The sequence below is a fragment of the Myxocyprinus asiaticus genome, chromosome 15 (assembly GCF_019703515.2).
Source record: "Myxocyprinus asiaticus isolate MX2 ecotype Aquarium Trade chromosome 15, UBuf_Myxa_2, whole genome shotgun sequence".
NCBI classification, from domain to species: Eukaryota; Metazoa; Chordata; class Actinopteri; order Cypriniformes; family Catostomidae; genus Myxocyprinus; species Myxocyprinus asiaticus.
The window spans coordinates 19,480,669-19,495,109 of NC_059358.1; the positions used below are offsets into that span (position 1 = coordinate 19,480,669).

Genomic DNA, 14,441 nt, shown 5'->3' on the forward strand with positions numbered 1-14,441 from the left:
TACTTCATCATTTTGGTCACATTTTGGCTTTTTAAAAATGAACAAATAAATGTATTTAATCAATAAATAAGATTTTATATTTCATATATTATTTTTCTTACATATTAATTGTTAAATTGCATAATTTGTACTATTTACTAGTATTTACATTGATTTGTTGAATACGTGCTAAAACCAGTACTGTCTCTTTAAAGGTGCAATATGTAACCATTTTCATGTAATATTCGCCCTTCTTTTGCCAATGTGTGAACGGCATGTAACGCAACTTAAAAAATGAGCCCTTCCCGGACTTCCTAGGTTGCTTATTAAAGCCTGTAGACTGATTTTCATGCGAAGGGAGCGGGTCGCTTTTGCCGGGAAAATCCAAAGGATGTGATGTTTAGGCGTGCTACCGAGAGCCTTGCCTCAGTGCTTCTCTTCCGCTATTCAACAGCGACAACAAACTGCAACACTAGGTAACGTTATCTTAGAGATGGAATCTAGCAAACGTCCGGCTCCCAGCACAACACCGACTCCTACACAAACTCTGAGTAAGCCAAAAAAAAAACATTTATCTACTGAATCTCGTCTGGCTAAACGGGAACGTGATCATGGTGGAGCGAAAACTAGAGCGAACGTCGGCAGGGCATTTGATTCCTGGAGGGAGCTTCATTCGGTTTTGGGGATCAAAACTGACCCTGAATTGGCTTTCTTCTTATTGGACAGGTAAGCTTACATAAGTGCAAAGCATGTGAAATATAGTGCCATAAGGATTGATCTGTGTAATTTTAGCTAAACTACAATAACACATGAAATGAATGCTAGACAATGTTCAAGATAATGCAGAAAGCTCCATTCATAAGTGTAACGTAACTTGGTTATACAGAAAATATATACATTCTATTATTATAAAACAATAGCGCATCGATAAATCAAAATGACAGTTGTGATGGAATCACATCAATACTGAATTGTGTCAAGATATTTATAATGTACAGTCTATTTTATAAACAGCTACTGTCATCATCCACCAAATTTAGCTAACAGCTATTGATAAAGCTGGCTAGCTAGCTAACGCCGACATAGGCTATCGTATAAATGCAGTCAATGTATCATGCAAAGAAAAGTGATTACTTCAAACTACAGTCTCACATAGTCAGACCTATATCCACATTTTGTTTTAGCCCTGTTCCAGCACTGGAGAGTCAAATATAATATACAGTTTCAAAGTTTGTAGTAAAACAATCATAACTGTAATTTTAATTATGCTACCTCATCTGTCAGCATGATGCCGGTGAATCACGTTGTCTCTTTGTACGTTACGTCATTGTTTTGGTCGATGCAAGCGTCCCTATGGAGTGTGTGCACGAGCAATAGGTAGCTGACTGTAGTTCACTTAAAGGCCACAGGTGTCATTAATAACAAGGGTTTCTGAATTTTACTGCACCTTTAACAAAAAACAGTATTTCTGTAAACAGTGCCTTTAAATGAGCGCATTTTAACAAGAGGGGACTCAAATGGTTTTACCTAATCTGTGCGATGCATGATTAGAATTAAATGTTTTTTTTTTGTAGTTGTTTTTGATCAACAACTGACTGTAAAGAACAGAGAGTATTAAAAGAGACATTATTCAATAACAAATGGGTTGCGTGGATCTCCTCTTTGGACACACATTACACGGAACAACTTTTACTCTCAACAGGCTGTGAAGGGATCTCGCTGCTGAACGCTTCACGAATAAACTACACAATTACTGGTGAATGTAAACATTTACCAGCCAGTTGCCAAATATATTCACTTTAGTCGCATAGTGCGAAATTTGGTTGCAAATGCGATTGATTTCCTCTCATTGTAGTAGAAGGTAGAGCATTGAGTGAAAGATCGATCTTGGGATTTAAGAATCGAGAACGTTCAAATGGAGATCGCAGTTAATCTGAAAATTATATTTTTACCCACCCCTAATGAGCGCTGTTTCACACATGCATGCACACCTGCTTTTAGAGTATTACATTTCATTCTTGCAATTCACTCCTGTTTGCTATTTTAACTTCATTCGTATTTTAATAAAATCCCCATGAAATCAGAATTTAAGTTTTTAATTTTAGTCCATGTGTGTTTGTTTTGAACTCTTTTATATTCTAGTGTATTCTTACACATTGACAGTATTCACTTTTGAATCCAAAGGGTTTACAAACTTTTTCCCTGCAACTGTATTTAGCAGATGCTCAGTACATTTGCATGCACTGTTATAATTGAGCTACAGTAGTTTTATTTGCTTAGTTGAGCTACAGTCTTTATCTGTCTGTTCAAGTATAAATGTTCTTGCCACAATGTGTAATCAAATATTTGAAGGAAGGATGTCAACTGAAGAAGTGCCGGTAATACATCACTTAATCACTTCTGTCTTTCAGAGCATGAGCACAATGGCAAGGCCGGTTGCAGTCTGATTAATGTGTACAACTGCAGTACACATGCACTTTAAAAGTTTGAGCTCAGCCGGACTAAAAAAATTATTCATCTATTTAAAATGTACTGTAAATGTAAATCATACCAGTAAGTTTTTTTGTGAAGTCAGCTTAACAGACCTAGACAATAGCTTCGTCCAGCATGTTTGCACCTTAATTGAACCACATTTGACTTTGATGTTATACGCATCATCCAAAACACAGAGGTGATGCGCGACTATGTATTTAACCTGGAAGTCGGACACAACACAAACAAGGTAGAGGTATATTATTCAGTTACACATTACATTTCTCATTAAGGGTAGGGGTGTAACCCCGGTGTCTTGGCCAAATTCCCCCCATTGGCCCTTATCAATCATGGCATCCTAATAATCCCCATCCATGAATTGGTTCTATCACTCTACTAGCTCCTCTCCACCAATTGCTGGTGTGTGGTGAGCGGACTGACACACTATGGCTGCTGTCACATCATCCAGGTGGATGCTGAACACTGGTGGTGGTTGCGGAGAACCCATTGTTCACTATGTATAGCGCTTTGAGTGTAGTGTCAGAAAAGTGCTTTATAAGTGTAACATTCATTCATTCATATTGTGCCATGTATATTTGGACTGAAAGATTAAGACTGTAGCTTGACCACGCAAAAACGTGCTGTTGCACAATATAACCGCACAAAGAAACATGGCGATGCTGGACGAAGTCGAGCTACAATCGCATTTTCAAGGTTTGTTACGCAAAAATATGATTTCAGTCGGACAAAAGCATTTACATGAGATTTTAATAAGACAAAATAGTTGTTTTAGTCTGACTGAAATCGAACTTTTCAAGTGCATGTAAACACACTGATTGCCATTCAAAGTGACATTACACTAATTACAGGTTCAGTCCTCCTGTAGTAACCTGAGGGTAAGTGTCCTGCTCAAGGGCACACTGGTGGTAATAGCTCAGAACTCACCCCTAAAGGGATTCGAGACCGCAACCTTCCAGTTACCAGCCCGAATCACTTAGTCAGTGTATTAGAGTGCAAAGGGTCTGGAGGATGCATTAGATTCAGAGAAATCCAGCGGGGAAATCCAGTTTAGAAGTGTTCAAATTAACATACATTTGTGAATGTCACTGTGAATTGGTTAATGCATTAAAAGGACATGTATAGATGACCATGAAGGCTGCGACCTCTATCTATTTCACTAGATGTATCACCTTCACACACTTTGCTTCTTTCTCTTTCTCTGCCTCTCTGTTTGTGTTTCTCTTGCCCTCCCTCTTCTGCTCTTCACCCACACACTCGCTCTCTTTTGTCTTGTCTAGCGCTATCTGTCTGCTCTGCCTGGTGACAGAATAGCCTGATGCAATTTGATCCTCTCGCTGTGGTCTGCAGAGACTAATTAACTCTGCATACATGGCTAATCTGCAGTCTGTGATACCCAGACCCTCTTTTCATTCATTCATTCTCTCTCTCTGTTTCTCTCTCTCTCTCTCTCTCTCTCTGATTGGCATAGGAGGTCAGTGTTAAATAGGACAGAGAGTGTGTCAGTAGGAGACTAGGACATGACGTAACAATCAAAGAACAGCTCGTTACACTGTCACAAATATTAAGGACAAATTCTCTCTGCGAGACCAGATTAAAGTGATAATGACAAAGACAAAGACCATAGCCAAGTGATTATAGCTGAAGTATATAATTTCTGCGACACTAGCACCACCGAACGGAATTGCAAAATAAGCAAGGTTTTCCAGCTTTCCAGATACGCCCCTCATCTGCTGTTTTTTGAACTGTCAGATAGTCGCACTCCCAACTCACGCCATTGGTTGAGTAACGATTTTTGGGCAGGTATTCTAATTCATAGACTCCAGTCAATTAATGTCTTCTGAAGCAAATTGATAGATTGGTGTAAGAAACAAATCAGTAATTAAAACTTAATTAACTTTAAAAAATCACTTCCTGCCAGCAGTCGACGCATCAATGTTGTAAGTGCTATGGCGTATTCACACGAGAAGTCCGAAACGTGCGCTTTGTATACAACAGCGGAACGAACACCACGCAAGAGTTAGCTCATTTCAAACAGACATTCAGCGCTGGGCTGAAGCAACATTTTAATTATCGATTTTTACACCAAACTATCAGTTTGCTACAGAAGACATTAATTGATCGACTGGAGTTATGTGGATTACTTTATGCTGCCTAAATATGCCTTTTGGACCGTCAATAGCCAGCAGCCTGATGGCACCTGTTTACTTGCATTAAAAGGATCTACAGAGCTTCTTTTTGACATTTTTCTAAAAATCTTAATTTGTGTTCTGCTGAAGAAAGACTGTCATACACATCTGGGATGGCATCAGGGGAAGTGAATAATGAGAGAATTTTCACTTTTGGGTGAACTTTTCCTTTAACTAGCTTTGTTTTTACACCTGAAAAAAATGTGTGGTGCTTGCTCTTGCAAAACTCGTCGCAACAAATAAGTGTTATGGGTGGTTGCCATGTGGTTGCTAAGGTGTTCTAAGTGGTTGCTTACTGGCCCAAATTGCCAAAAGAGCCCACCCCCCAAGTTTCTATAAAATTCTTTTCATGTAAATGTATGATATTTTGGCCACCAGACAGTAATCTGATTGCTTGTTGCACTACTAATTAAGATAAAGTAGTTTGATCTGCGCAACTGTTAGGGTGCTTTCACACTAGCACTTTGGTGCGCACCCTAGTTCGAATGACGTCAAAGTTTGGTTCGTTTAGATAATGTGAACGTTGTTTTCCAAACTCGAGTGTGCACCCAGGAACCACGCCCGAGTTTGATTGAAAGGTGGTCTGGGGTACTGTTAATGAGAACTCCAGTACGGTTCGATGCTGATATGAGCGCAATCGTGCCAAATCACGTGAGTGAACTGCTTGTGATGACGTATAATTTGCATCTTTGCAGGCTCCCGATCGCAATTATTTTGGTATAATGCATTTCTCATAACTGCTTTTGTCCAAATGAATCACTTTCAGAAAGCAGCTCTCATTCTTCACATCTCTTTTAGCGCATCCGCGGGCTCATGGCAGACAAACGCTAACTTTAATTACATCATTGCACATTCAGTGCATTGTGGCAGACAAACATAAGTGTCGTTCCGTGCATTTAAAGTTATGGTGGTAAATCCAAAGAAATTAATACTTTAATAACACAGTGAAGCTGATATCTTCTTGAGTTGTTACCGATTTACAGTGGTAAACAGCTTCCGCTTGTGCTCACGTTGATGACGCAATCGGACCATGGTTCGAACCCAAAAAATATGATGATAACAGAGACCAGCAGGGGTGAGGAAACGAACTCTGGTTCAGTCCAAGCAATCGAACCAAGTGTGGAAGCACCATGAGTGTACATAGTGTTTGTAACAGTCAGTACATTTACATGCACTTTAAAAGTTTGATTTCAGTCGGATTAAAACATTTGTCTTCTTAAAATGTCATGTAAATGCTTTAGTCTGACTGAAATCGTACCAATTCGTAACTCGTACCATTTTTGTGAAGCCGGAATAACAGACCTAGATAATACGATTGTAGCTCGGCTTCATCTAGCCTGTTGTAATCATTAATCGTAACACAACTGGCCTCGGTGTTGTGTCCATGCATGTTTCAAAAGGCAGAGGTGACGCACAAAGTATATTAAACCCGCCATATTTGACGTCCTTCCTTTTCATGTATACTTGGACAGACAAATGAAAACTGTAGCTCAACTATGCAAAAACATGCTGTAGCTCGACTAGAACTGTACATGTAAAGGTACTGAGTTACCTGAACTGCCCTCATGTCCTCAAAACAGATCTGAGGATGTACAGTACTGTGCAAAAGTTTTAGGCACTTGTGAAAAACTTTCAAAGTGAGGATTTCTTAAAAAAAGATTACAAATAGTTTTCATTAATAAATTAACGTTATACAAAGTCCAGTAAACAGAAAAAGAGCTAAATCAATATTTGGTGTGAACACTTTCGCCTTCAAAACTGCACCAATTCTCCTACTTACACCTGGACACAGTTTTTCTTGGTTGTTGGTAGATAGGATGTTCCATGCTTCTTGGAGAATTCGCCACAGTTCTTTTATTTATTTAGGCTGTCTCAATTACTTCTGTCTCTTCGTGTAATCCCATACTGACCCGATGTTCAGTGGGGGGCTCTGTGAGGGCCATGCCATCTGTTGCAGGGCTCCCTGTTCTTCTATTATATTATATTCTTTTTGCAAAAGGAATGTTTGGGAGTATAAAATGTATATTTCCTCTTGACACACTAAAGTAGCAGATATAAATAACCATCTTAAGACATGTGCCTAAGACTTTTGCACAGTACTGTATATTTGAAAGGACTTTTCTTTGTGCACAAGTCATAGTATCCGTTTCGTGTGTGCGTGAGAGTTTGAATCCTGTAGTGATTTTGTATTGTATTGATTCAGTTCCAGTCTAATGGCTTTGTGTTTGTAGTCTTATTTGCCCTTTCTGGCACTCTGATCCGAGCCTCTCTTGCTCTGTCTTATCTGTCCGCCTGTCTGATTGTCACTTCCTTTCTCTGTCTTGCCTGATTCCCTGTCTGTGTCATCCTCTCTCTTTTTTTCTTCACTCTCCCCTCTGCTCTCTCCTTCTTTTGGTCTCTCCTCTTATGCCATAAATTGGGAGAGAAGTGTTTGTTTCTTTTGATGTGTGAGTGCCAGTATCCTGCTGTACTGCACTGCAGGCAAGAACTCACTCTTTCATTCTCTCTGTGACACTCTCACATTTTCAGTCTCTCCTTTCAGCTCACTCAACTGTACAAGGTTCCAGAAGGGTCACTCAGCACAGTTGGTGGAGAATTCTTGAATGTTCATTTTTGTTGTTTGAAAAGCCTGGCTGTGCTCTCCAAAAGCAGCTCTACAAAGTGTCTCCATCAGAGAAACAGCCTTGGTCTTGAGTATTGACTCTCAACTGATTCAAGCAGGGTGTGCCTCATGTTTTAACAGAGCACAGTGTTTTCAGAAACATGGATTGAGCTGTGTTTGGCTTCATCATGTTGGTTCTGGCGGCCTGATGCAGACAGGGCTTTCAGATAGAAGGAATAGCACTGTCCTGCTGTACTAGACACTTTGCCCACTTGTCTGTCTGCTTATAGACAGCACACTCCAGGACAGCTTTCCACTCTGGTTCTTTCAGTTTTTATTTTTGTCAAACCAAACTGGCTCTCAGCCTGTATGCTGGATGATTTTGGATATTTGGAGGGACCATAGTTTTTATAGACGGTGACTCTGGCTCTTGATGATTCTGCTGCCATCTTGTGGTCCAAAGGAGACCTGCTCACCCTCCCTGCTATTTCTAGATTTATTTTTATTATTTTAATATTTAAATTTAAAATATTAAAATAATAAAAATAATTATAGAAATAGCAGGGTGGGTGAGCAGGTCTCCTTTGGGTGTTCCTTGAGGTTCACTTACAATATTAGTAAAGTTATTTTGTACAAAAAAAAACAGTCATATATTTGTAAAACTTGATCATTTTCCACCCTCATGCTGAGCCTCTGTCAGAAACGCTCTGCTTTGTGGCTGCTTCCCCTTTAAGACTTGACAGTAAATGCTCACTGTTATGACTGGCTCTCTGCTCTTGATTGACCTGCTCTCTCTCCTTGCCATCTCGCTGCTAATGGTCGGATACGGAAGTGATAAGATAAAGTAGTTGTTAGGGCTGTTACGGTGGCAATTTTTTACCACTGCAGTGGTTAAGGGCCAATCACCGTCAGTGAAAGGTGTTATACAGTGGTTGGAGGGCGGGGGAGGGGTGCACGCAAATTATGCGTAAATTACGAGTGTATTGTGGATCGAACTTTAAAAGTGTGTCATTGAACTCTAAATAAAAATTAAACCATTTGTAAAATATCACAAAATACCCAAAAGAGCATAAATACTGAACTTTTTGCATTGGTTTAACATTTCTGTCTGTCATTGCACTATACCGTAGATCTTATACGCCAGTAACATGTACATGTCAATGCTAAAAATATTCCAGGTGTCAGATATCCAATATTCAACACGACTAAATATCACTAAACAACTGGACAATACTTAAATAGATCAGTCCTACCTTTTATGAAAGCTTTTTAATTAACAAAAAAAAATAAATTCAGCCACACTTAATACAAGTCCCGAACACGGTGTTAATCTTGTCTACGAAATTGCTGACGTTTGATATGTCAGTAATTATCTTTTGATTCCGTTTACAAAGACGGGATCATGAGGATAATTAAACAATTTTAATTAAAACATTGTTGATGAAAATATTACGAAAAATAAACAACACTGCAAGATAGTACCAATGCACTGACAATATTTTAGAAGAAGAAAACCTTGTTGAATAAAACATTGTTTATTCAAATGATCCAGTCATAGTATTGTGAGGATTTTCCCGTCTAAAGCTGCGTGTTTTTGAGATGAAAGCTTTGATCCCTGGTAAACTGAAGCGCCTTTTAATCACTGATTTTTCAACTGCGTTGTATATATGTGTGTGTTTGATCAGCTATATCAACAACATAAATATAATATTATAACTTGAATCTGCAATGAAGCAAATGCAAAACGGAGCTTGACTTTTAGATAGAGCGCATAAATGGGCTCATGTTATTTTTTGACATGTTATCGAATAAACTCTCCTTTTTGTTAAGGAATTTGGGGATTGTAACTTCAGTCGGGGACGAATGGATGTGTAGTTGACCCACCTAGTCTGCAGTCAGTCATGGTGTGCGCTTGACTTTAGTTGTGCACTAAATGCGTATCTTGTGAATACGCCATTGCCATAATGCGCTATGTAGCGCAAAATCAGTCTCTAAAGTCTGTCTCTAAAGTCTCTAAAGAAAATGAAAATGAATACGTCCCTAGGATTAAGAATCCACAACCCAGTTACTAAGGATGTAATACTTTACTATACTCATTAAATTTCATAATTTCAGGAATTTATTTCATGCTTTGGCAAGGTCTTTTATGCAAGTTTATATATTTATGTGCATAAGGGGGCAGTTGTCACGGTGATGCTTGCAGCCCTATTAGTCCTTGATGTGTTGTTGTGGTGGCGGTCAGATGCAAATGTCTGTGATAGTGTGACATGAAGTTGAGAACAAGTTATTTTGACAGCTTGGTTTCAACAAATGCTCTTTTTGCAGTAAGGAGGAAGTTTTGAGTTCTGAAACTTGCAGTAGGTTTTTATTGTGCAGTGTACTCTTACATGTGAAAAGGAAAATTTGATTACTCATGTCACGGCCCCTTCAATAAACATGCGCAGTTGACCCACACAATGTCTAAAAATCAAGATTTGGATTAAAATTTATGTGAAACTGTTAAGGAAAGTATGTATTTTAGGTGCTGTAACTGGTCATTTTCTCTTAAAAGGATAGTTCACCCAAAAATGAAAAATCTTTCATCCTTTGGCTCACTCTCATGTAAAAAAAAAAAAAATTGACATTCTTCCGTGGAACACAAAAATAGATGTTAGGCAGAATTTTAGTCCCAGTCAATGTTCACTTTCATTGTGTGAAAAAAAAAAAAAAAAAAAGACGTAATAAAAGTGAAAAATGACTGAGACTAACATACTGCCTAATTTCTTTTTTTTGTGTTTCACAGAAAAAAGCTTTCTGGTTGAAAACATAAAAAATGAGGATGAGTAAATAATGACAGAATTTTCTTTAACTTCCAAAAAGTATTTCATGTCAACTATCTATGTGCCTTCTTATACTGCACTGCTCTAAGTCTTTTGGTTTCTTTTTATTTATGTTGCAGCTGAACTGGAGTTTGTGCAGATTGTGATCATTATTGTCGTGATGACTGTGATGGTCGTGGTGGTTGTGTGCCTCCTGAACCACTATAAACTCACCACCTGGTCGTTCCTGAGCCGGGCGAGTCAGGCACAGAGTCAGGACCTTTCTCTGCAGCCGGTAAGACTGTCACATTCTCTGTCCTACCAATAAACTTTACATTTATGCATTTGGAGGACACTTTAATCCAAAGCGACTTGCAGTGCATTCAAGCAATACATGTTCTCGATATGTGTGTTCCCTGGGAATCAAACTTGTGACCTTGGTGTTATTAGCACCATGCTCCACCAGTTGAGCTTAAAGAACACTAACCACTGAACTAATCTCAGTATCAGCATTTCCACAATCTTCCCTCGAACTTCTTTAAACATGCAGAGGAGCTGTGGAATAAACTAAAGATTACTTTTTGTACATCACAGCTGTCGCCTAGCAGTTCACACGGGAGACACAGGTTTAAGACTCTGTTGTGTCTAAATGCCCAAGACCCTACACCCAGTAATTTTCTATCTCCTCTCATCTGTCCCCACAATAAAAAGCTGTGAAAATCCCCTCCACAAAATAAAAAGAATAAACAAAAATTCAAAATTCAAAATCATATAAAACCTTATACAAAATCATAAACATCAAAGTTGAACACCATGATGTTCCCAAACTGAGTTAATGCATTGCATGAAACATCTGTATAGATGAGCAGTTTTTCACCTGCTGGGTGATCTCTAAGCTGTTTCAGTGTATCTTATGCATTTAAGCTTTTATCTAAGAAAAGAAGATAACGGTGCTTTACAATTTTAGAAGTGCTTTGTGCAGCGGGACCTAAAAGTCTCTCGAGTGGAGTGTGTGTGTGTGTGTGTGTGTGTGTGTGTGTGTGTGTGTGTGTGTGGTTTGGTTGTTTACTTCTGAAAAGGCCTCCTTTGTGTCTTATCCAAAATAACTTGCAGCAGTGCAGTGAACTGATGAGAGAGAATATAGCATGTGTGGGTGCCTCATATAACCAGAAAGAGGATTTTCGTTGTGGTTGTGCAGTTTATAACCAGGAACATGAGCTCTCTGGTTAGAGTGCATGTGGGCGACACAAGTTCAAGTTCAGCTTGTGACATTTCCCAATACCGTTTTCCCCTCTTCTCCCCAACATTTCCTAGCTTTGCAGTCATTATCAATTAAAGTGCAGGGTTTCCACAGTCCTTGATCATTTGGTAACATAAGATAACGAAAGTCATGGAAATTGTTATAGTGAAAATATTTTTAGCCCAAAGATATTTTATTGGCTAGAAATTACTTTTTGTGAGTGCAGTTGCTAGTATGTAGTAATCAAATGCAACTGGAAAAGTCATGGAAATATAGAGAAATTAATTTGTTGAAATGGTGTGGGAACCCTGAAAGTGACAAAAAGGGACCTTTGGAACACCTGTGGTAGGGGTGGGTGATATGACCAAAATCACTATATGAGTAGTTTTATATCACAATAACTATATATATCAAGATATTATAATTTTTTGTTGGAAAATCAAGAAAAATTGGTTAATATATTTAACAACCATATTGTAATGCCTATTTTTGAAAATCCAGTGAATTAAATACTTCCAAATACTTAATCTTATATAATTTTCTCTTCATTTGGAACTTGACAATATTCGAAGTAAAAGAATAAATAAAAAATACTCTGCTTTAAATGATTTTTATTATAATGCTAAATGTGACATTATGCCACATTTCAGTCTGATATGTTGTTGATGAATATTATTATAAACTTTCCTTTATGCAATGCAACAAAGTAAAAAAACAATCCAACACTTCTAGCTGAAAAATAATCTAAAATTATGAAAACACTTCTAGCAGAAAATAAATATTAAATAAATAGAAAACTTGAAAAAAAAAAAAAATAATAATTAATGACAGTTTGCAGATTACATTTTTCTGCTTTGTGTTGGCTTTTGGCATATAGCAAAATCTCTATCGATTGACACTATATAGTCACCACGATATCTTTCGCCATATCTCCCACCCCTGGCCTTTGGTAAAACTAGACAAAGAGTTTTCCTTCCAAACTCTTTAAGACAATATCTCATGTAATCCTGAATGCTGCACTAGGACATTTTACACCTTACTGGATGCACTACATGTAATTAAAAAGCGATGTATTTTTTTCTTCAAAAAGGCAGTGTGTTTTGGAAGACACAATGGCAGCGTCCCTCAGAGACCAGGGCATGTTGATTACGTTCAGCAGTTCTGTCTAGATGCCAGTCAAACTCAGACACGCGCAGACCACTGCAGCACCCGGGAGAGACTGCTAAATGACTAAGACTTTTCATTTTCATTCATGAGGGAACATGAGGGGGAGGGAGTCCAGCAGAGATGTCTGGGAAAATGTTACTGTCTTTTTTTGGGCCATTGATGTATGATGGCACAGAGCATTATTAGGGTTTAACAAATAGGCTCTGTCTGTTTAAGCTGGTCTCCCAGTCTGATGATCTGACAAGTGCCCAAAACCCATCTAAAACTAGCCAAGCAGACCAGCCTTACCATACTGGAATACCACCGAGGACCATCAAATCAGCCTAAGCTGGTTCAAGCAGTTTTTTGTTTGTTTTTTGTTGTTGTTAGCAGGGTCTCGAATTGATTGTCAGTTGTTAATTTAATAATTTGGAATAATTCTTATTTGGAATATTGTCATTTTAATATTTTATATATGTGGTAAAATGTGCTCATCCAAAAATTCAAATAATTGAATATTATATCTGTCTATTTTTCCTCCTTGTTTACAGGAGGGTTCTTTGTGGCCATTGGATAATGGTCTGAGACAAGGGGCATCTGAGGTAAGCTGTTTGTGTGTGTGTCCTCTGCACTGTTGTATAATTTGAATGGTTGTTTTTTTTTTCCTTGTGTAAATGACATGTCTGCCTGTTACAAAGAGTAAAGTCTCCCCATGTGTGTTGTGTCTGTGTGTGCGTGTGAGTGTCTTCTCAGTGTAGGCGTGTGTAAGGGAGGATACATCTCTGTTACTGTGTATGTGTGTGATAGCACTTAAAATATAGTGTGTGGAGAGAATGAGTGCATATATATTCATTGTGTGTGTTTGGGGGGTTGTCTCTCAGCGGTTCATTAATCTCTTACCCTCCTCTGGCAGCGTCTAGACAGCCGTCTGAGAGGACAGACACTCGTGGTCTTTTTGCGTAAATTACCTCTCATCAGCCTCAAACTCACTATGTAAACGTGGCCCCTGCAGTTATGAGGCTGATCTCATCGGCTAACTGACATGCAGATTTCACTTAAATGAATGATATTTGATCAGCTGCACATTTGCATACTAATGTCTGAACTGGGAACGGTTTAACTTTGGGGCCCTGGTGGGTTTATATGAAAATGGGAGAGTGGTCATTATTTATCTTCGTGGAAATGGCATGAGTAGAATATCATTATTGTAAAAAAGCATGCTGTTATCTGCTTAAAGATACACTTTTAATGTTGTTCTAGCTGAGCATCCAGACTCTTTCTCATACAGTCTTTCTTGTGTGGTATAGCTAGGGCTTTTTTTAGCCTTTTAAGATATCCATGTATATGGATATTTTTGTATTTGCTCACAAATGGCTTAAACAGCCATTGTTGCAAAGTTGTTTAATATGTTTAATGCAAGATGTAAAATAATCGAGGTAAAAAATAATCAAGGCATGCTTTCAATGCTGTTTTCCACTTAATGAGCACATATTAACTCACTGCAACACTCTCTGATTTCTTGTCACGTGGATTTCGCCGAAATAACAACGGGAGTACCATGTGAGCATAAACAATTGCATTAGTGTGATTATTTCTTTTTTTTTTTTTTTTTTTTTTTTAATTAATTTTTTTTTTTTTTTAAGACCTGTAGCTTGCTTGATTTGTTCTGAAACGGGGGCAAAAATAGTTACAATGTTGCATTTCTTTCATTTAGTAGATTTAGCTCATACATTGATAAATCAGTTAAAATTATGTTCTTGTAAAAATGTGTCAGTGGGTTACGGTTACAAATATTAAAGTAATATTTATGTCACGGTTATACAAAACGTCACCGCATGGTACAGAATGTGCATTCCAGTCTGAGGTTGCACTGTAAATCAATATTATCCAACACACAGATGAGTATGAATTGTAAAATTTGCGTTGTGGTTATTTTATCCTTCATTATCCAGTCAGCAAATTTCCTTTAGCACAGCTTTGTCCGAAATAAACAGCTG

General features: G+C 38.1%; 2 protein-coding genes across 7 annotated transcripts in view; both read left to right on the top strand.

Moving 5' to 3' along the window:
- LOC127452802 (low-density lipoprotein receptor class A domain-containing protein 4-like) overlaps positions 1-14,441 on the top strand; it is a 79,215-nt gene that overhangs the window by 57,605 nt on the left and 7,169 nt on the right. For 5 of the 6 annotated variants that reach the window (XM_051718526.1, XM_051718527.1, XM_051718530.1 and 2 more), the window contains 2 exons: positions 10,199-10,353; positions 12,996-13,046. In XM_051718526.1, the coding sequence (XP_051574486.1) occupies positions 10,199-10,353; positions 12,996-13,046 (206 nt within the window). Of the gene's footprint in view, positions 1-446; positions 706-10,198; positions 10,354-12,995; positions 13,047-14,441 lie in introns of those variants that run through there. The other variant, XM_051718528.1, reaches the window with a different exon arrangement.
- The window catches only part of LOC127452801 (melanocortin receptor 5-like), a 75,018-nt gene that overhangs the window by 30,240 nt on the left and 30,337 nt on the right, over positions 1-14,441 (top strand). The gene's annotated exons all lie outside the window — the stretch shown is intronic.